The sequence below is a fragment of the Periplaneta americana genome, chromosome 12 (assembly GCF_040183065.1).
Source record: "Periplaneta americana isolate PAMFEO1 chromosome 12, P.americana_PAMFEO1_priV1, whole genome shotgun sequence".
Taxonomy (NCBI): Eukaryota; Metazoa; Arthropoda; class Insecta; order Blattodea; family Blattidae; genus Periplaneta; species Periplaneta americana.
Window position 1 is genome coordinate 161,463,810 of NC_091128.1, and position 23,066 is coordinate 161,486,875.

Here is a 23,066-nt window from a genome sequence, read left to right on the forward strand (position 1 = left end):
AAATTAATTTACGCATTTAATAATGTATCTTTCCAATACTATTTAAAATATTTCATTACATTTTCCACAAAATGCTGTAATAATTAGTTTTATTTCTTTAAGATATTGCCTTATTTCATTTTATAGCTTAATTCGTATTCTTAACATTGATTAGCTCTTATAAAATTAACTTTATTCTGACGTAAAAGGTGGCTAAATGGGTTTTCAAAAGGGCGAACACCACGCAAGTGAGAGGGGGCAGAGTTCTCCGTCACACTTTGTCATCACGCACAAGAGGCGAAGAGATATGAATCGATCTGAATTAATGCTAATTATTTATACAGGGTGTAACGGAATACAACGTTCAACCTACAGAGAGTTGTGTGGAGTGAAGACTCAATCAACTCTCCATTTTCGAACCATGCGGTATTACATCAAAGCAGCTGCTCAAATCAGCGGTCACCATATTTTCTTCCGCACCCTTTCAAATATCTCGGTGCGTCCTTCTGGAGTCCAGGTCCTCTTGCGTTCTCTCAGACTTTTCCTATATGACACTCTAATTTGTCCTTAGACAAGATAATTCACAGAAGTAAAATCACGTAACAATTATGACGTTGGTGTCACATGTCGGCCCGATACCCATTATCGCAACTAGGGGGGTGCCTACATACAGGGGCCGAACCGGCTTCTTTAATGCTTCCATTTCAATCTGTAATACATTAGGGAAAGAAAATAGATCTTGTACACCACGGTCGCTTCTCCTGATATCCCATACAAACCTAGAAATAGTGATGTTCTATTCAGTTACGTCCTGTGTAATGACTTAAAACCCTTCAGAGTCGTAGAGTTGCTGCTGAGGTAATAACACAGTCTAGTATATACAGTTGTCCCGCGCCGTGGCGTCGCGGTCTAAGGCATCCTGCCTAGGACTCGAGTTACGGAATGTGAAAGAAATTTTCTCATTAAATTTCGGCCATTATATGGGACCGGTGCCCACCCAGCATCGTGATGCACTTGGGGAGCTACGATAGGTAGCGAAGTCCGGTTGCGAATACCAGCTATAACGGCTGGGGGGATCATCGTGCTAACCACACGATACCTCCATTCTGGTTGGATGATCGTCCATCTCTGCTTCGACATGTGGGCGTGAGGCCAGCAGCCGGCTGGTTGGTCTAGGCCCTTCACGGGCTGTAGCGCCACGGATTATTATTATTATTATTATTATTATTATTATTATTATTATTATTATTATTATTATTATTATTATTATTATTAGGCCTATTATTATTATCATTATTATTATTATTATTTTTTATTATTATTATTATTATTATTATTATTATTATTATTATTATAGTATATAGAGTTACGAAGCTCAATACGTAGTAAATATGCATCCATATATAGTTGCTAACCACTACGATCACTAATATCGCCTCATTACAGACAATGCGAGATAGTACCGCCACAGTCTATTGTTCCTAGCACCCGCACAACTCAAGCTTCGTGACTGTACATACTAGACTGTGCTATTAATGAAGCAATGCTGGAATGATAATCTGAAGCCATACTGTAAGATGAAAGAATCTTAAAGCAGACAAAGACTAAGAGTTGAGCTCAATATGCAAAGGGCAATCAATAAGTTTCCGGATTGCCCTGAATGTAGGCAACACACAGGACATAGGAAACAAGATATTTAGAACCAGAAAAACGCCTGGAACCTATAGGCTACTAAACGCATCTCTTGAAAGGCAGAGAAGAAGACTAGCCATAAGGCGTATATAGGAAAATCGCAATAAGTTCTTGACATGTTTGCACAAAATCACGTGTAGAAGCTCAGTTCTTAAACGATGAAAGATATCAGTTCTTAAAGACAATCTGTCTCTGTTTGACAGACTGACTGAACAGGCATGGAAGCAATGATCTTCAGTGACAGGTGCATGTATGTTTAACAATACAATAAATAGAAGTACGTCCGCCGAGTTACCTCTGTGGTAGCATGCCTCCAGATTAGCCGGCCCGGGTTCGATTCTCGGCGGAGTCAGGAACTTTTATGTAAATTTTCTACCTCGGAACTAGGAGAGATGGCGGTGCGCAACTTCTAATCACTAAATTGTGCACTAATATGCCTGGGTTAAATACAAAATTTCTTCACAGTACATATGAAGAGAAGGCATATGTCACTGTTGATAGTGATTCGTCCGTCGGATGGGGACGTTAAGCCTGGCGGCCCCTTGGTGCTATTCGACAGGAGTAGGCTACGTGCCGGCACCGGATTTTCCCTTCTCCCTTCCTCATCTTCATCATCATCATCACTCATTCCAGACATTACACCTACACAAATACTTACACATACACTCACCAGTCCGCACCTGTGGAGTACGGTCAGAGCGTCTGGCCGCGAAACCAGGTGGCCCGGGTTCGATTCCCGGTCGGGGCAAGTTACCTGGTTGAGGTTTTTTCCGGGGTTTTCCCTTAACCCAATTTGAGCAAATGCTGGGTAATTTTCGGTGCTGGACCCCTGACTCATTTCACCGGCATTATCATCTTCATCTCATTCAGACGCTAAATAACCATAGATGTTGATAAAGCGTCGTAAAATAACCTACTAAAAAAACTACACTCACCCTAGTACACGACATCACTCTCCACAGATACACATCATGTACAGTGTGACCCACCGTAGTGGTGTGCAACTAGAAAAATTGGTCACAGTCCTGCCATCTATCCGCAATATGCGGAATCCGAATCACGTAAAGTGAAGGGTAGACATTGGATACATAAATACGAGTGCAGTTCGGAAATACATTGACTGTACCTAGTAGTAGTAGTAGTAGTAGTAGTAGTAGTAGTAGTAGTAGTAGTAGTAGTAGTAGTAGTAGTAATAGAAGTAGGAGATGAATTATAATTGCAAAATCGATGGAATTACTTGCAGAAAGCCTAACTCATATCCGCTTTGTCAATTATAAATTTGACATGATCTACCGCGAATCAATTTCAGTCACTTGACGAGAAACCTTAATCTTATTGAGTTACGACAGCCTTAGTCAGCCCTGCAGATAGGGTTAGGGGTTCGGTCTCATGAGTCACCCCTTGATGCAGTGATGACGCGTATGATTTACGAGCGGTGATATGTTCACCTCACGCTCAAGCAGTGAGTTTGACAGAATTCCTCTTTGGACAAGACTTACAGAAATGGAGATGCACTAATTGAGGCTTTCATAAAATCACCGGCGATTCTACAGGCTTACAAAATTGTTCCATGAATGTAATGTAGACTTTAAATGAAATATAATAATTTGTGATATCAAATAAATGAATGTAATTAATGGTGAAAGACAGCACAAATTTTCAAAACATAATTTTCAGTAATTTATTTCTTACTCTTTCACAATTACGGTTTTAATTCAACTGAACTGCAGGCAGCCAAAGAAGAGCTATACCTCAAGCTTTCAGCTATTTCGAACTAATTTCAGATCGCTTATTGACACATGAAAGGCTGCTGTGGCACTTTTAATTATGAAGTTTGCCATTGCTTCGCACGTAAACTTGTTTAATTTCAATTAACACTCACATACAGATCTTTTGTAACTATTTCCTCAATTACAAAGTTTGCCATTACCGGTATTTTATACGTAAACTTGTTTAATTTCAATTAACTTTTACGTGCAGATCTTTTGTAACATTTTCTCGGTAATTATGCTCTTTCTCCCACACATTCGCAAAGAAACTTCACTTTCTGAAACATATTTTATAGAGTCTTCCAATAAGAGTGTCACACTTTTGAAATGAAATAAATTCTATAAACGGAAGGGGTTTATTTATTTAATTACTAATATTTCGAACACACTTAATGCCATTACGCATGGAAGAGAACGTCAGTTAAATGGCCACAGCGGCTTCGATGGGTTGCGTGTATACGAGTCTTCCAATAATTTTCAATAACAGACAAACATAAACCAGGCCCAATTTCACGAATAACGCACGTGGTATTGTTCCTTAGGTCATTAACTGTTTCTGGCTTGTTGGTATAAACCCGTTACTTAACATAACCCCACAAGAAGTAATCCAGCGGCGTTAAATCACAGTCTACTATATACAGTCGCGAAGCTTGAGGTGATTTTTCGCAAATCTCGTGATAAAGCGCTCCAAGCGGTTAGCAACTAGAAACAATACACTGTCCACGGCCGACTTTGGACTGTGCCGTATTTCCATCGAGTGCTAGCTCGTTGCGTATTTCACATTGATGCTTGTGAAATGTTCGTTATTGGTTGTAATGAAAATGTTAATGGCAAAAATACAATAATTGGAATAATAATATTTTACTAGAGACGTAGAAAAATTAAGTTTGCTTTAATGAAATTTATTGATCACGTTTTATTTTCAATTCTGGTGGGATTATTATTGCTTAGGCCTACTTTTTTTTTTCAAATGATATGTTTTTAATTATAGCTGTTAATTTTGTTGTTATTTTTATTTGTTACTTTACTAGAGACGTAGAAAAAGTCTGTTACAATAAAATTTATTGATCACGTTTATTTCCAATTCTGGTGTGATTATTATTGCTTAACCTCATCCCACTTTGTTAACTACGTAAGCCTACACTACAAGTACCGGTACACGTAAGTTACTCCATTAATTCATATTTCCATTATTATTGTTGTAAAGGGAAATGCAAATTAATATTTATTGGTTTCATAGTTAATTATCGCTATAATCTTGAATGAGTGAAGCGATTATAGTAAATTTCAGTTCGTTTTGCACAAACAAAAATAATATTAACCTGTTTCTTGCAGGTATCTTCGAGTTTATGGTGGAATTTAATATACTTCATTAAAATAATAAATTAACTTTATGCATGTAATATTTCAATAATGGAAGGAAGAACAAAAGAACACGACAACGAAAGTGTAACATATTTTGTCGTCTACTAGGAGAGAGATCTGCGATGATGAGGCGATAGTAGCGATCCTAGTGGTGGGCAACTACCCATGTTTGCATTTTTACTACATATTGAGCTTCGCGACTGTATATAGTAGACTGTGGTTAAATCACATGATCTCGGGTGCCAGTTAACATCACCACCACGCGAAATGATGAAGCCTCTGAACTTCTCCTTCAAAAAGTCGACTGTTTCGTGAGCAGTATGACACGTGGCGCCATCCTGCGCGTTGTGGAATGGTGTAACGTTCCACGACTATTTGTCAACAACAACTGTAACTATGGGAAAAATATGACTGCTATAGCTTCATAAACACGGCAGCTGTTACATGTTAAAAGTAGGATATTCTTATTGGAAGACCCTACACAAAAAATCTATTCTACACAGAAATGAACTGCTTCCTGGTAGATATTTTAACTATTTTAACCACAATTGTGCCCAAACTCTAGAAGTGTCCATATCCTACACAGAGAACTGCAGCATTTGTTTTCCGGAATCTTTAAAACGAGGCTTTCCTTCGATAAATGCTATACGCAAGGTACACAGACAAAAACAAATTAAGTTTAGGCCTATGATCGATTCAGAACTAAACTTAGGCACTATTTTTTATTACAGGAAAAAATGCTGCTTAAGGCGCGATGATGATGATTATGACGACGATGACGACGACGACGACGACGTGTTATCTGTGATTGTATAAGCACATAGATTTATTTACGAAATATGTTTGAATTTCTTACATTCACCAACATTACTTGTGATTCTATAGCATTTTGAAAGATTTTAGCTTAGAATGTTTACGTTCGCACCTATTCAGCAAAAATGTCAGTTATAATGTTTGTAATACTCCACGCGCATCTTGCTCCTTAGCAGTAACAGACAGATGCAACCTGCAATACAGCATAAAGTATACAAATAAAATATATCTTACTAATGCAACATACATAATGATCTTTAATATATTTCATACATACATACATACATACATACATACATACATACATACATACATACATACATACATACATACATACATACACACACACATACATACATATTCAATTCAATTTATTTGGCCATTAGACATACAGTTTTAGGCTTCGTCAGAATACATTTAAAAAAACACTAATAACAGAAACAGTAAAATTTAAGTAATACAATGAAAACATGAAATAATTTGAAACTTTTAAATTGAAGAAAACTAACTAAATTGCAATTAAAACTTATTTATTAAAATAAAATTTCATACAAATTTGTGTTGAAAACTCAGCAACAGAATAAAAGGGATTATTTAATAACCAATTGTAAAATCTAGTTTTGAAACTATTGATTGGTAATGTATAATATTGACTTGGGAGCTTATTATATAATTTCATCCCCATAATTAAAAAGTTTGTATTGCTCTTGTGTAATCTACAATATGGAATATTAATTTGTTCACTATTTCTAATTTCATGATACATACATACATACATACATACATACATACATACATACATACATACATACATACATACATACATACATACATACAGCTGATTATCCAGATACATCCTTCATTTTGTTAATTGTAAATAGCAGTGAAGTTATCAAATAAGCCTAAGTTATTAAATTCCATGAATTAGACTTCCTATCGATTCTGTGAAAGACTTGTTCAGTGAAATTTAATTCCCGACGTTTCATATACAAACTTATATTTGTGTATTTGTATAGTAAGTAACAAGGAATTGTTAATGAAAATTAGGTCTAGTGATAAATATGCAGAAGCTACGGAAGTGATATCAATGACGAAGTCGGTACAAAGAGTTCGTTGGTGAGAGGAGTGTGTCAATATTTTCAAATTTCAGAATATGATAACCCTAGTCTGACGTTTATTAATGATGTCGGTATTCCCTTTATCTTGCATATGTTTATTATTTCATGAATCTGAAATTGCTATTGAAGAAAGCAACTGAATATTGCGTCAGAATTAGGCCACCATTTGCTTAATCCGTATAGGTAGCCTACGATGACTTCCTTATCAGAGATCTCAGGAATCGACTACGGCCAGCCCACTCTAGTGTTAACTTTCCAGATTAATATTCTAATCCTGCCAAGCCCCCGTGTAATTTATGACGAACAAATACTACGCAGGAATCGATTTCCTTATGTACGCTCGTTTCTCATACTATTCTAGTAGACTCTACTAAGCAGAGGTTAGCAGCCATTGTGATGCGACCATGTAATGGAAGTCAACATAAGCGGACGTGAACCTGATCCATGAATCTAAGAACAAAATACACGCATTTGCGAATTGTTTGAATTTTTTTACCTTCATATGCGTGGCGTAAATGATCTATGAAGCACACCTACAAACTTCTTAAGAAGATTATTCTGTTAATAAGTTAAGTAAAAATACATAAGCGCTTACAAAACATCGGGATTGATTAGTTTAAATAATATAGGTACATAATAAGGACAAAAATATATAGATATTATTATTATTATTATTATTATTATTATTATTATTATTATTATTATTATTATTATTAAATATAAATTATACTCTGGAGGAAATTAAACTCAGAATAAATATGTGAAATGCCTGTTATTATTCGGTTGAGAAGCTGTTGTCATCCAGTCTGGTGTCAAAAAATCTGAAAGTTAGAATTTATAAAACAGTTATATTACCGGTTGTTCTGTATGGTTGTAAAACTTGGACTCTCACTTTGAAAGAAGAACAGAGATTAAGAGTGTATGAGAATAAGGTTCTTAGGAAAATATATGGGGCTAAGAGGGATGAAGTTACAGGAGAATGGAGAAAGTTACACAACGCAGAACTGCACGCATTGTATTCTTCACCTGACATAATTAAGTACATTAAATCCAGACGTTTGAGATGGGCAGGACATGTAGCACGTATGGGAGAATCCAGAAATGCATATAGACTGTTAGTTGGGAGGCCGGAGGGGAAAAGACTTTTGGGGAGACCGAGACGAAGAGATGGGAGGATAATATTAAAATTGATTTGAGGGACGTGGGATATGATGATAGAAACTGGATTAATCTTGCACAGGATAGGGACCTATGGCGGGCTTGTGTGAGGGCGGCAGTGAACTTCCGTGTTCCTTAAAAGTCATAAGTAAGTATTGTTATTATTATTATTATTATTATTATTATTATTATTATTATTATTCATTGTGTTCTGCCTAAGCTCAGGTATTTCACTGCAAACCCAGCATTCTCCAGTCTTTCCTATTTTCTGCCTTCCTCTTTATCTCCTCATATGATCCATATATCTTAATGTCGTCTATCATCTGATACCCTCTTCTGCCCCGAACTCTCCTCCCGTTCACCATTCCTTCCAGTGCATCCTTCAGTAGGCAGTTTCTTCTCAGCCAGTGACCCAACCAATTCCTCTTTCTCTTCCTGATCAGTTTCAGCATCATTCTTTCTTCACCCACTCTCTCCAACACAGCGTCGTTTCTTATTGTCTGATTATTATTATTACTGTTATTATTATTATTATTATTATTATTATCATCATCATCATCATTAACGAGAAATTAACATGATACACGTCATTTGAACAGAAATTCTTGGTGAAGTGCATATTGTTTTACAGGCTGGCACAATTCGCTCATGAGTTTCTGCGTCATCCACAGCAATAGAATAAACCTTCGTCTTCAAGTATCCCCACAGAAAGAAGTCTAGTGGGTTTAAATCAGGTGAACGTGGAGGCCAAACAATTGGTCCATGATATCGTGTACAAAGACTATATGTGGTAGTGCCGTCATGAATACCAGTGGTATGGCATCCAAGAAAGCAAGCAATGTGGTGCACAAACAATCTCTGTAGTTCCATATTAATATGATGTACCGAAATACATATGATATTTCCGTGCAGGAATTCTCCGTTATCATATGATGAAGGATGGATGGAGCGGAGAAAAATTCTCTCTAGCACCGGGACTCGAACCCGGGTTTTCAGCTCTACGTGCTGACGCTTTATCCACTAAGCCACACCGATTCCTGTTCCAATGCCGGATTGAATCCTCTCAGTTTCCCTTTTGGTGACCAACCCTCATGCACTTGTCACAGATATGTGACAGTGGCACAATGTCCAACACACTATGTGCAGAGGTGCACTCATTACGAGTGACTAAGTGACTTCAATATGTAAACTCACGCATAACAATTGAACTTCAAATAAAAAATGACAATCGATAAATAAACCCATAGCAACCGCAGTACCAACACGCGAAACAAAAACGCTACGAACTTATGCACCAACCCAATATATTATATTTGGTACTGCCACCTACGACCTACCATTTCAGCGAAAGCAGTTAGAATGGTCGGCTAAGGCGCTTGTCTACCGATCTGAAGTAGCGCTCGGGCGCAGGTTCGATCCCCGCTTGAGCTGATTATCCTGTTGGGTTTTTTCGAGGTTTTCCCCATCGTAAGGCAAATATCAGGTAATCTATGGCGAATCCTCTGTCTCATCTCGCTATCACTCATCCCATCGACGCTAAATTCGTAGTTGATACAGCATCGTTAAATAACAAAATAAAAAAAAACAAGACTGTTCTTATGAGCAGGTAATATAAGCAGCCATCGGATGCGTTCAAGCAGGCGGTGGATTATAATAATCCGTGGCGCTACAGCCCACGAAGGGCCAAGACCGACCAGCCGCCTGCTGGCCTCACGACCACATGACGAAGCAGAGATGGACGATCATCCAACCAGAAAGGAGGTATCGTGTGGTTAGCACGATAATCCCCCCAGCCATTATAGCTGGTTTGCGTAACCGTATTTCGCTACCTATCGTAGTTCCTCAAGTGCATCACGATGCTGGGTGGGCACCGGTCCCATACACTGGCCGAAATTTCATGAGAAAATTTCTTCTCTCACGAGGATCCGAACCAGCGCGCATTCCGTAACGCGAGTCCCAGGAAGGATGCCTTAGACCACGACGCCACGGCGCGGGACAGGCGGTGGATTATCCTAACGTAAATTTCAAAATAAACAAACAAATAGGATATGGCAAGGAGCACAAGTATATTGAGAATATTTATGCTCGACCATGCCGAAATGTAGTAATTATACACCTGGTAGCAGACCTTTAACGCATGTCATTAAAGTACACCTACTCATTAAAGATCAGGTCTTTCGGCCAATGACGACTCAGGTTACAACTGTTCAGCCAATGACAGGTCAGCTTTCTACCGTTATAAAACCGCAAGTATCGATTATTCTCGGATATGCAATCGAAAGAGAATTAGCGAAAAGTCACAGAGGCTGGAAATCCAATACTGTCGCAGAAGGTTATGTTCTGTTACTATAATAATTAGCGTTAATTGTAAATAATATTCAAATAAATTCAATTTGTCATCTCGTTTTTCAATGTCTAATTTTATTTCAATGTTATCTCTGTAGGTTCTTATGGCCTAGCAAGGTCACTGTGGACATCTGTTCCTCGGAAAAAATCAATACTTTCGCGTCTGCGCACATCTCAGGTCAGATACAATAAAATTAATAATATCAAGTTAGAAATATGGTCGAGCATAAAAAGTCGTATGAAACTCGCCTATAATGGTAATTAAGAAGCTCGTATGAAAATTATGAAACTCGCTTGCGCTCGTTTCATAAATATCCATACTCACTTCTTAATTACCTTCATTATAGGCTCGTTGCATAATGTACTATTATAATTCTCTATTCTATTCAGAAACTATAAGGAGAAATAAAACTACATAATCATGACAGATCTATTGGTTTATTCGTATTATACACCTTATAAGATTATGTACATCTTTAGTAGTTAGCTTAAAGTTATATTCAAATAATTGTTTATTTTCAGTTCTATCGATTTACACACCAATTCTTCCATACACTAAAACCTTCATGTATTCCAATCAGATATGTGACGAAGCTGTACACGATGTCTATATAAGAAATGGTCCTAACTCAATACTGAATTGAACAGCATCTACTTCAGCTTTCTTTTCCCTGTGGAAAAAAAAAAAGAGTAGATTAGCCATACTAAAGATCAACAATCAGGTATGTTGGTTTTCAATGTAAGTCAGTCGCTCCTTTCAACTGGTTTCTGTTTATTTAATAACCATTCACAATTTTTTGCATCTCTTTACATGTACGGCAACAGTTCCAACACACACAAATGGCTCTCGAACATAGAAATTATTAATTGTATTGTTACCATTACTCTCTGTCAGATGACTCTACTACCACACAATCAAGCCTTTATTCACCTTCTTTCATGACCAAAGGAATCTATTATCTGCATGCCAATGGCTCTATTCCTCATAAGGTAGAAGCCACACTTAGAATTCTTTTCTGTCTAAAATCCAACACTCTCGGCCGGGATCGAACCCTTGTACCGTTCGTCCAGAGAAAACAATGGTAATCACTGGATCTTCGACGACGTCTATCAACCATATACAAGGTGCAATCAATATATTTCCGGACTGCACTTGTATTTATTGTACCGTTAAACAAACATGCTCGTAACACTGAAGATCATTGCTTCCATTCTGTTCAGTCAGTCTATCAAACAGCGTCAGATTGTCTTCAAGAACCGAGCTTCTACACGTGATTTGTGCAAACATGACAAGGACCTATTGTGATTTTTCCTGGAATCTCTCCATATACGCCTTATGGCTAGTCTTCTTCTCTGCCTTTCAAGTGATGCGTGTAGTATAGATTTCAGGCGTTTCTCTGATTCTAGATAACTTGTTTGCTTTGTCCTGTGTGTTGCCTACATTCAGGACAGTCCGGAAACTTATTGACTCTTGTAAAACATGTTCTCTCTTCTCTTCCGAAACATCCAGAGTGTTCAGAGTTCGATTCCCGAGGCAGTGTGTTCCAGCAAAGTTTTGAGAGTTCATCTTCAATGTCTTAAACCACATACCAGAAACAGATTCGGGTAGAACATGACTTTTTTTAATATGTAATTAAAAATTCTTGTGAATGCACTGCCCAATATCTGTCTAATATTTTATTTCCTTTACAGATAACAAATCAGATAATTCCAGTTTCAGGTCCAGAGTTCTATAATAGATATATTTTCGCTGAAATAGATGTTCCATAAATACAACAGATCTTTCCATATATGAAATATAACGCAACATGTTCATACAATTTTTATTTTATTTCTCTTTAAGTAGACATTTTGTTAGTGAACACATTATAATACCCAACGTTCATGGAACTGGAAAAGTCCGACCAATCTCTTCTTGCCACTCAGATCTGTAAACTGCTGAACACAGAACTTTCAGCACTTCAGCATTGTCACATCTGTTCTGCTTTGTGTGGTCTGTCATGGATTGAGAGAGACGCAAATTTTGGCAAAGTCTTTACTGAGGGTTGAGAACTCCGTGAAGGGCAGCAGCAGCTGGCTTCTTTAGCGCTGGTTGTAGTTTCTGAGAGAAAGCTGGCTTAGGAGAGCCGATATGAGGCAACGCAGTCATAGCGGGTGCTATTCATAGACATTTCGCTAGCCCACGCTACGAGTGTGCTAAACAGGATTCATATCATATCATATGGCTAACACTGGTTTATGAATACGAAAAACGTTAGTTCGCTGATCATCCACCGAAAGCCCGTGCTAAAAATGTCTATGAATATGGCCCAGTATGTTCACGATTATACACAAATAAGCTATTTCAGAAAGCGCCCAATTGACAAAAACGTTCGATTTTCACTTTATCCTCCTGAGTCATGAGACATTTGTTGTTTTATTTTTGAAGTTCAGTATAATTCTACACTTCAAAAAAAAATCACTGACATGAAAAATGCTGAAAAAATTCTGCAGGTTAGTTAGGGCACAAAAGCACGTATATTGCACTACACTTCGGGTCTCTGCACATAATCTTATATCATAATCATGTATGAAGTATAGTATACTATACTCTCCGGACTCAGAAGGTTATGGTTGTTTTGTGTTCTTCACACAGAGAGGCATCCGTATGTGAAAAGGACCCAATATTCTCCTCAAAACACTGTGAAAATGGTACCGTATCTAAAATCGAGGGGCCCAGTGGAAAATGGGCTCATGCCACATTTCTGTTTATTTTTAGTTTCTTCGATAATCCGATAGATCTTACCATCTAGCATCTGTTTTATGAACATCCAGTCTAACGGACATAAGTATTTATAAATGCCTCTTCTTCACTTCAAGAGAGAATCTCAGAATGCTCCTCCTGCAATATTTAGTTTTTGTGGCATGGGCCCTTTTTTTCACGGAGCCCAATTTCAAGAACGAGGCCCTATTATTGTAAAAGGGCCGTTAATGGAGTGTATGGTTTAAGTAATAGGGTCGTTTTTGAACTCTAACGAGTAGTGCACACTTGTTGAGTTAGTATTTTTTAGAAGTTTTACATTTCTTTACAGCAGTTGAATACTTAATCTGTCTCTCTCACGCGTGTGACTAGCTGTTGCGACTTGTTCCCTCCTTTTTAGGCATTGCTGAGTGTGTGCAGCTCAAGTGTTATAAAACTGGCCGGCAAAACGAGGTCTGGCAATGAACCTGATTAATTTGGTGTTGTTCAGAGGCTATGATTCCTATTTTTAATTTTCAAGGTCAAGATTTGATCATTAAATTGTTAAACAAGTTACTTTGTGTAAAGTTTGAAAAGTTTAATGCTGTTGTAATATAAGGGATCGTCAATTATAGCCCTGCAACAACTTCCATACTTCTATAGAAGTAACGGTAAGTTTTAATAAAATTAATTTTGTGCAAAACAAGTGCTCATCTCGGCATAAGCTTCGAACTTTAGAGTTATAGTCCAGTTTTTGGGAATATAGTTTGTTTCTCATGGAAAAATAAATTAATTAATTAAATAAAAAAAAAATTAATTGTGACTTTCTTGAAATTCACCATTCAATTGTAACAGACATTCTAATTTATATACATATACGTATAAATAAAGCTACAACAAGCATATTAGTTAATATAGAAGAAGCTCTCAGAACTTGAAACATTTTGTATCTATGCATAAAGGCATCGATGTCGTCACATATCTTCATCAGGTAATCTCACAAGAATCCTGCAATATCTTTCTCAAAGTCGTATTGCAAATGTAATACAGATGCTTCAGTCATCATACAGGGAAACGTCACTGCAGGAACCATTTCAGCTGCAGGAAAGTGACTGCTACATCCTCTTGAAGACAAAGCATCTAGGTACAACACTGTTACGGGCATAGTGGTGACACTGGAGGAAAAATAAAACGAAAGTTATTAAATCACTTATTTAACATACATATTACAAAGGAATTATACAGGTTGGCCCAAATAAAAGTAACTGAAATACTTTGCACACACACTTCAGAAAGAGCTGTAGACAGTGACCTGTCTACCCCTATTGAAAGCTGAAACACAATGCGAAACCCTTATTAAGTTTTATGGTTTTTTAAGAAAAATTTCATCTTGTCAGCTAGTCACATGAAATACATATTTTTCTGGGATTCGCCCCCCTCATCCCTTAGCCGTGTCTACACTGTGTGCAAGTGAGAGAGTAACTATCTTCTTCTCTTTCTAAAATGTTGTAACCCAATTACAATAGGGGTAATCTGCTGTTTTGTTGCAGTTTCTTTAATGAGTTCGTATATGAAGGTTTTTTTTATTGGGTTATTTTACGACGCTGTATTAACATCTAGGTTATTTAGCATTTGAATGATATGAAGGTGATAATGCTGGTGAATGAGTCCGGGGTCCAGAACCGAAAGTTACCCAGCATTTGCTCGTATTGGGTTGAGGGAAAACCCCGGAAAAAACCTCAACCAGGTAACTTGCCCCAACCGGGATTCGAACCCGGGCCACCCGGTTTCGCAGCCAGACGTGCTCACCGTTACTCCACAGGTGTGGACTATACAGAAGCGTTTAAAAAATACGGGGCATAATTTCAGGTATGTATTTCCCACATGTAGACAATCAAAATAGTTCATTACAACATGTGTCCGGAAATGCTTCATTTCCGAGTTATGGCCTTCACAACATTGAATTCACCGGAACGTTTTTCTTTCCGCAGGTCGTTGTCATTACAGAAGATGTTCAAAATGTCCACCTCCTGCTTGAATATAGACCTCACATCGATGTCTCATTGACCTGCGAACACGATCCCAAACTCCAGGAGTATTGTGTATGTCCTCAGAACATGCCACGACTCGATTCCGAAGGGATTCCAAATTAGGCACCGGAGACGAATAAACCAATGATTTTAAATGGCCCCACAAGTAGAAATCGAGAGGGTTCAGATCAGGTGAGCGTGGAGGCCAAGCAATTGGGCCACCTCTACCTATCCATCGATCAGGAAACCTTCGATCCAAGTACCGGCGAGCCGTACAACTGAAGTGTGCAGGAGCGCCATCATGCAAGAAGTGAATGTGTTGACGATTGATCAGTGGAGTGTCTTCTAAAACATGAGGAATGGTGTTTTCCAGGAAGTTTGTGTACGCCTGCCCCGTAAGTCTGTTTACAAGTACATGGGGTCCAACTAATCGATCATCAATGATACCGGCCCACATGTTGAGGGAGAACCGCATCTGATGATGAGATGGAACAGTTGCACGTGGGTTTTCATACACCCATACATGCTGATTGTGGAAATTTGTTGTGCCATCTCGTGTGAACTGTGCTTCATCTGTAAATAATACTAAGGCAGGAAAGTTCGGATTTACACCACACTGCTGCAAGAACCACTGACAGAACCTAACTCGTGCAGGGTAATCTGCTGGTGACAGGGTCTGTACACGTTGCAAATGATAAGGATACAATTGATACTCTTTCAACAGTCTCCAGACAGTCGTATGAGGAACATTGACTTGCAACGCTACCCTTCGTATGCTGATAGAAGGAGTCATGTTCACAGTCTCCAGAATCTCCTCCTGTACTTCTGGAGTTGTAGATCTTGGTCGTCCCCTTCCCAAACCAGGAGAGTTAAATATTCCATACTCGCACAGATGGTAATGGAGACGTACAAATGTCTTCCGATCTGGACATTGTCACTGTGGGTACCTCTCCTGATACAAACGACGAGCCAGCGCAGCATTGCCGTCCGCCTTACCGTACAAGAAGCGTATCTCTGCCAGCTCTTGATTTGAATACATGTCGCACAGCCTAACGCCTACACAACACTGAATGTAACCTTCGCCTCGGAATGAACTGTCAGAGTGCCCTCTTAATGTCACCTTTGACGGCAACGACCTGCGGAAAGAAAAACGTTCCGGTGAATTTCAATGTTGTGAAGGCCATAACTCGGAAATAAAGCATTTCCGGACACGTTGTAATGAACTATTTTGATTGTCTACATGTGGGAAATACATACCTGAAATTATGCCCCGTATTTTTGAAACACCCTGTATATATGAAGGTTGTGTCTTTACTTTGCTAAAGGAAAAAATCAGTTTTCTGTGGTCTGTGAAAAGTGTAAACTCCATTATGTCATATGAGAATTTGAGAGGTAAACTCGGTGAAACGTTTGGATTTAAATTGAACAATGATGGAGAAGTGTTTGACAGAAAAAAAAGTTTTTTCATGTTTAGTGATGCAGGAAACATTGTTACTAAACGTAGAGCGGCACTTCAGTTGGAGCATGTGAATCCAGTCATGTTTAAAATCATGGATGAAGCAGTATTAACTAGGTGAGTCTTCATACTTTTTTATTTATGTTTGTCTCAAAAATTCCCAGAGAAAATGGCACAATAAATTGTAAGCCTACATAATAAATGTTGGTAAATAACTAAAATAGTTGTTTCGTAATATAACGATACAGTATATACAGATATACAACATTTAATGCTTATCACCGAACACAAGTTAAGTCACACACAGTTTGTGTGTACTCAAAGTTGGGTTTCTGGTGCCTTGTCAGCCAACTTGAGTTGTGTGGATATAAAGGGAAAAATTGAGAAGATGTCGGGTGTAGTTCCTCGGTAGCTCAATCAGTAGAGCATTCGTGCGCTAAGCAAAAGGTCCCGGGATCGATACCCAGCCCCAGAACAATTTTTCCCTTGAAATTATTCAAGACTAGTGAAGTGTTTTGTGTGAATTGTGGCATCGTTGTATGGGGCAGAAAAATGAACATTACGACGAATTGAAGGGAAATGAGGAAATGACTAAAAGCATTTGAAATGTGGATATGGGAAAGAATAGAGCATGTCAAATGGACAGATAGAATAGGAAATGAAGCTGTGCCAGAAAGAGTGGGTAAACAAAGAATAATATTGAAAATGATCAGCAAGGGAAAAGAAATTGGTTGGGTCACTGGCTGAGAAGAAACTGCCTACTGAAGGATGCACTGGAAGGAATTGTGATTGGGAGAAGAGTTCGAGGCAGAAGAAGATAAGAGATGATAGACAACATTAAGATATATGGATCAAATGAGGAGACTAAGAAGAAGGCAGAAAATAGGAAAAACTGGTGAATGCTGGGTTTGCAGTGAAAGACCTGTCCTTGGGAAGAAAACTATAACAAATGAATGAATGGACAAACAGGAATAAGGACTATATTATATGTAATTGTTGTTTTCGGTTGTTATAGTGTTCTCACAAGGATGATTTTATGCGAAAAACATCGCACTAGATTCAGGGCAACACAGTATTTGGCTTGCACAGATCTGAAGTGTCCTTACCACAGAGCTGCATGTGACGCTCTCACACGGTGATCCCCACTTCTCCCAAGATGTCTGACAGACGACTCAAGTGCGTGTTGATGGCTCCGTAGTCGGGCTCAGCCTGGCTGCGATGGACCAGCTGGAAGGCGTTCATGTACTCCAGCTCTGAGAAGCGCGGACCCTTCTCCATCACTCCACTCAGGATTTCCTGCAACACCATCTTGCTTCAAGCAAACCACATTCCATATAGGACATTAAAAGGCATCTAGATTGGAACGTAAAATGACTCAGTTACACGTTTTTTTACTCCAGTGTGGGGAACAGTTGACTGCTAATTATTCCTGGGTAACCCAGGGTTATCTTACAATGCCACTGGGTAGAAAGGAATTAAGGCTCCCACCTTTGCAGACAATACAGTAGACATTAGCAGTCGCCTTTCCTGTGAAGGAAAACTGCAGGAATAGAACCCACAACCTTCCGCTTTCTAGCACAGCTAGGCATCCTATTTTACGGCGAATAAAAGTTTTGAATTTCGGCTTTAAAAATTTTATTTAATTTCGGTGTTATTTCGTAAAAAAACATACATTCGTTGTTATTTCACATTAAAAAAAATATAGCTCTTTACTCTCGTACAAAATAAATTACTGTATATTCCTACAAGGCTAGAGGTCTGTATCAACAAGGAAATCTTTAGGAACTTTGTATATTTTAACAATACTTACATTACATGTTATGTAGAGAAATTAGTGTAACAGTCTCCCATCCTATGTGTGAATAATATAAACTAACAGGCATCACACAACATTTAGGCTATTTCTACATTAAATTAAAAATGAAGTCACTTTGACCACCTCTGTGGTGTGGGGGTCAGCATGTTGGTCTCTTACGCAGAAGGCCCAGGTTCGATTTCCGGTCGGGTTGAATTTTCTGGTTGAGATTTTTCAGGGTTTTCCCTCAACTGTAAGGCAAATGCCAGGAAATTCGGGCCACAACACAGCGAGAGAAAAAAAAAGTCACTTCAAATCCAGTTTGAATATTAGGTTCAAAATTCTCTATTGAAGTAGGGTTTGAATATTCAATTTAAAATTTGTACATAAATATCTATATTGGGCCCTTTAAATTAGAATTTCGAATGAATGAATGAAAAGTAAATAAATAAACAAATAAATGAATGAATGAAAGAATAAATAAATAAATAAATAAATGAATCGATCAAACAATCAAACAATCGAGAAACTAAATAAATCAATAAATATATAAATAACATAACTTAATTAAACAAATACATAAATAAATAAATAAATAAATAAAAATAAAAAACAAATAAAAATTTCTCTTGAAAGATAAAAATTTCAAATAAATTCGCGCAAAAAAATCGAGCACACACAAAATTTCGCATTTCCCGAGTTTAAACTTACGGTACTTTGACCTGAAAGTGCTTAAACTTTACATTTTTCATTTTATCAGCTGAAAAACCATATTTCGCAAATCCATGGTTTGAAAAAAACTATGTTTCTCTAAACATAGAGTCGGCCTGGTTGGCGAGTTGGTATAGCGCTGGCCTTCTATGTCCGAGGTTGCGGGTTCGATCCCGGGCCAGGTCGATGGCATTTAAGTGTGCTTAAATGCGACAGGCTCATGTCAGTAGATTTACTGGCACGTAAAAGAACTCCTGCGGGACAAAATTCCGGCACATCCGGCGATGCTGATATAACCTCTGCAGTTGCGAGTGTCGTTAAATAAAACATAACATTTCTAAACATAGAGCTTTAATCACTATGTTACCTCGTGTCCTAGGATTATCTTATATGCTGGAAGTCTACAATAAATGACCTCTACTTTTACAACCCTTCTGAAAGAAACTAGGGTGAGCATATTTACGGTCCCTTAAAATCCATCAGGTTTGGTCCTGCGATACTTGGCAAGCACTAACAGAGCACAGGGAATGGTAAAGAACTGTGGGTAAACAAAGTAACTCAATTTTGCCTCAGCGTAACTATTTCTGTAAACTGTACCTCTGGAGCAAGGTAGAACAACTCGAAGTAGTGGCGAGCATGGTCCAGGGCTATCTCACGCGCCATTGTGATGTTGGTGAGGGTCTGCTGAAGGGCGAATATGTTGCGGCACATCTTCTGGATGCCCTGCTCGTCTATGCGGTCGATATACTGCGCGGAACTGATCAGGATCTTCGCAATGAGGTGACCAAGTCCTTCGAATATATACTGAAAATGAAGAAACAAACACCATGTAACTCATGCACGAAATTATATTACAAAAGTTACATTATACATTATTTAAAACAAAAGACGGCAATGCACCTGAATCTCACTACATCCAAATAAATAATACACAGAGTTGTATAGCAGAAAAGGTGAATGAACATATCCTTTCAGTAATTTTACACAGAAGACTGAGGTCCTGCAGTGTATTCCTTCCAAAAGGCAGACATCCAATGGAACAAAATCCACTTTTTGGTTTGAATACTCTGGCAATAGGGTCACTACTGTCAATGTAATTAGCAAATATATCCACAGGATCGCTGGTACCACACTACATTAATGGTTACTGGCTGTAGTCTTGTAATGAAAGTGTAGTGACCTACAAAACAAGTTCAGTGTTTTAGTCTTCGAGTAGTGTTGCCAATTTAGTGATTTTGTCACTAGATTTGGTGTTTTTTCATGCATGGCTGGGGACAAAAAAGTGTATTTTAGACATATCTAAATTCTAGTGATTCTACTATTCTATACTCATTATCGGTAATCTTAATCAGAGATAATCGCAATAATGGTAACCATGATTGGCGACTATATTCTGTCACTAGAAGATCCCATAGAGCATTTTAAACTATTTGTGTTTAAATTTCTGTCAGTATGTCCCATCTTTTACATATCCTTATTTTTCCTTTAACTACCACCAGGTGAAAACCGATTTTTAGTTAATAAATAGCATGTATTTCTTTAAATGCCACTTCACTACTGCCACACTTTCTTATACTGAGTGTCTCACGAGGAAAGTAAAATACTTCAGGATAATGTAGTTTGGATTAATATACAACGATTTAATCTAATGTACCTATGTCCGAAATGTAACGATTGGGAAGTTATTGATGGGCGAACTTCTAAATGAAATGGAGAGAGAGAGAGAAATTATAGACGTATTTATATGCTTTAGAACATTGCAATATGATGCATTATTTAAAGTGCTGCATCTCGTGTTGTTCCAATATGTTTATTTCATAATTAAGTACAAACTCAGTTAAAAAATAAAATAATTACCCAAGACAAGTTACTAAGGTTGTCCTCCTATGAATTCCATGAATTGTAAATCCATATCAGATATTGCTTCTCTTTCCGACCTCAATGAAACACTTAGCAGCTTGCCAGTTTCAGATAACATCTGGTATATCTGCATATTCACTATGCGAATACACTAATTAAATGTCAAGTGACCATGTATTCAGTTGTGTGTTGCGCTGGCATTGCAGTACTCAGATGCTGCCGTGTGCAAAAGAGCTGGTGTAACATAACTAGTACACGGAACTGCAAGATGTTTCACTAGTTTTCTCCTTAATTTCTCTCCAACCGTTAGACTTCAGACAAAGGCATATCAGGTTAAATTGATGTAGGTTAACCCAAACTATATTATCCTGAAGTAATTTACATTACTTCTTAGACATCCTGTATGTGACTGTAGCTATAAAAACAATTGTTATTGCTATGTTTACTGCGTCCTTGCTTGTAGAAGAAAATAATCAGCGTGCATACTGCTTGAATTGACATCACTAAGAAGGAGACAATTTTCTTTTAGTGTCGAGTTACGAAAATATCACTTCTCTCATCTCTGCAGAAGTTGATAAAGATACGAATAACACGAAAACAGTTAACAATGCCGTAAAGAGAACTCACCTTCGACTTGCGTGGCTGCAGACTGGAGTTCATGGCCTCGTCGATACTGATCAGCACTCGACTGAGCTCCTGCACTTTAGGGTCAGGCTCTTGGGAGTCCACCCCAACCACCAGCCGGTTGTAGTTGTTAGCTCGTGGCAGCAGGTAGTGGAAGCATTGCACGCGCACCTGCACACAAATAAGTTGTAACAATGCTCAACAGGAAAAGAGGATGTCACTGCTAATCGACCTGGTTGGCGAGTTGGTATAGCGCTGGCCTTCTATGCCCAAGGTTGCAGGTTCGATCCCGGGCCAGGTCGATGGCATTTAAGTGTGCTGACAGGCTCATGTCAGTAGATTTACTGGCATGTAAAAGAACTCCTGCAGGACAAAATTCCGGTACATCCGGCGACGCTGATACAACCTCTGCAGATGCGAGTGTCGTTAAATAAAACATAACATTTTGTCACTGCTAATGCTGTAAACCAACATCACATGAACATAATTTAGCAAAAATATATATTTATTGAAGGAATACTTTCCAATTTATTAAAAATGGTTCATAAGTTGATAACCTTAACAAACTCAGATCAATTTTATGGAGGGTTCTCTGTTATGGCTGAAATTCTATAGGGTAATATCTGCTATTTTATTGGGGTATATACAGCTTTCAATTCTGAAAAATTGGCGAAAAGCAAATTTTTTTTTTCTCAGCAATGAATAACTCTGTAACTTTGAAATTTTATAGGCTCGTTTATAGTATCGTAGGCACGTTTGGGTGGTAACACTGTTCGCAACCACTGCAAAAGTTTCAACAAAACCAATATCAAAATGCTGTGGCTGCAACTCTGAGAACACTGCTCACACGTCGGTACTTTTAAGCTGCGAGTAATATGAAAAAGTAGTGGGCAGCAGGTTCGGCAGTAGCTACTTTTCAGATTGCATCATTGTTCACACGTCAAAGTATGAGAGTTGCGCAGTATTTTGTATTGCAGTGCTGCAAAAGTAGCGACATGTGAGTGTACTTTAACAGTTTCACTAAATCTGAAAATGGTAGACAACTGCAGATATAATGTATACTGACATGTACAATTTCAAGGTTACAAAGCTATTCATTGCTGAAAAAAAATTGAACTTCATCAATTTTTCAGTACTCAAAGCTGTATGTTCTTTGTAAAATAAGTACTCAAACTATTAACAAATTAATTATTCAATACTAATCAGAAAGTTTTATATAAGAACATGTTTTTATCAATGTTAAAGATTTGCAAATACAAGTTGCAGCACAAAAAATTACAAAATTTACAATTAAAATATATATATATATATATATATATATATATATATATATATATATACTACTAAGATTTATTTTAAATCATCCGTCCTCAAGTGAGGTTGATCACTGGGATCCGGAATTAACAAACATAAAAGATAAAGGGAAATGAAACGAGCAAAATAATGATTCGATTTGTACATTAAAAACAAAAATTTACGTGTTAACATATAGATGATAGTGTAGAATTTGAAGAGAGGCCTTCAGAATTTCCATTACAATCTTCTGAACCTCATAAAAGGGAATTTGAAAGGATTTAAGGATATTACATGTAAATTTTGGTAAACAACCCCTCGCTCCAAATAGTAAGCCT

The 23,066-nt window shown here is 37.8% G+C and overlaps 1 protein-coding gene across 2 annotated transcripts in view; it reads right to left on the bottom strand.

Annotated features, from left to right (window-relative positions):
- Positions 1 to 10,659: 10,659 nt before the first annotated feature.
- Positions 10,660 to 23,066, bottom strand: part of Sec8 (Secretory 8) — a 44,418-nt gene continuing 32,011 nt past the window's right edge. For both annotated transcript variants that reach the window (XM_069842415.1, XM_069842414.1), the window contains 4 exons: positions 21,439 to 21,606; positions 19,549 to 19,755; positions 17,552 to 17,741; positions 10,660 to 14,134 (listed from right to left, as the gene is read on the bottom strand). In XM_069842415.1, coding sequence (XP_069698516.1) covers positions 17,574 to 17,741; positions 19,549 to 19,755; positions 21,439 to 21,606 — 543 coding nt within the window. In that variant the 3' untranslated portion in view covers positions 10,660 to 14,134; positions 17,552 to 17,573. The remainder of the gene's footprint in view (positions 14,135 to 17,551; positions 17,742 to 19,548; positions 19,756 to 21,438; positions 21,607 to 23,066) is intronic.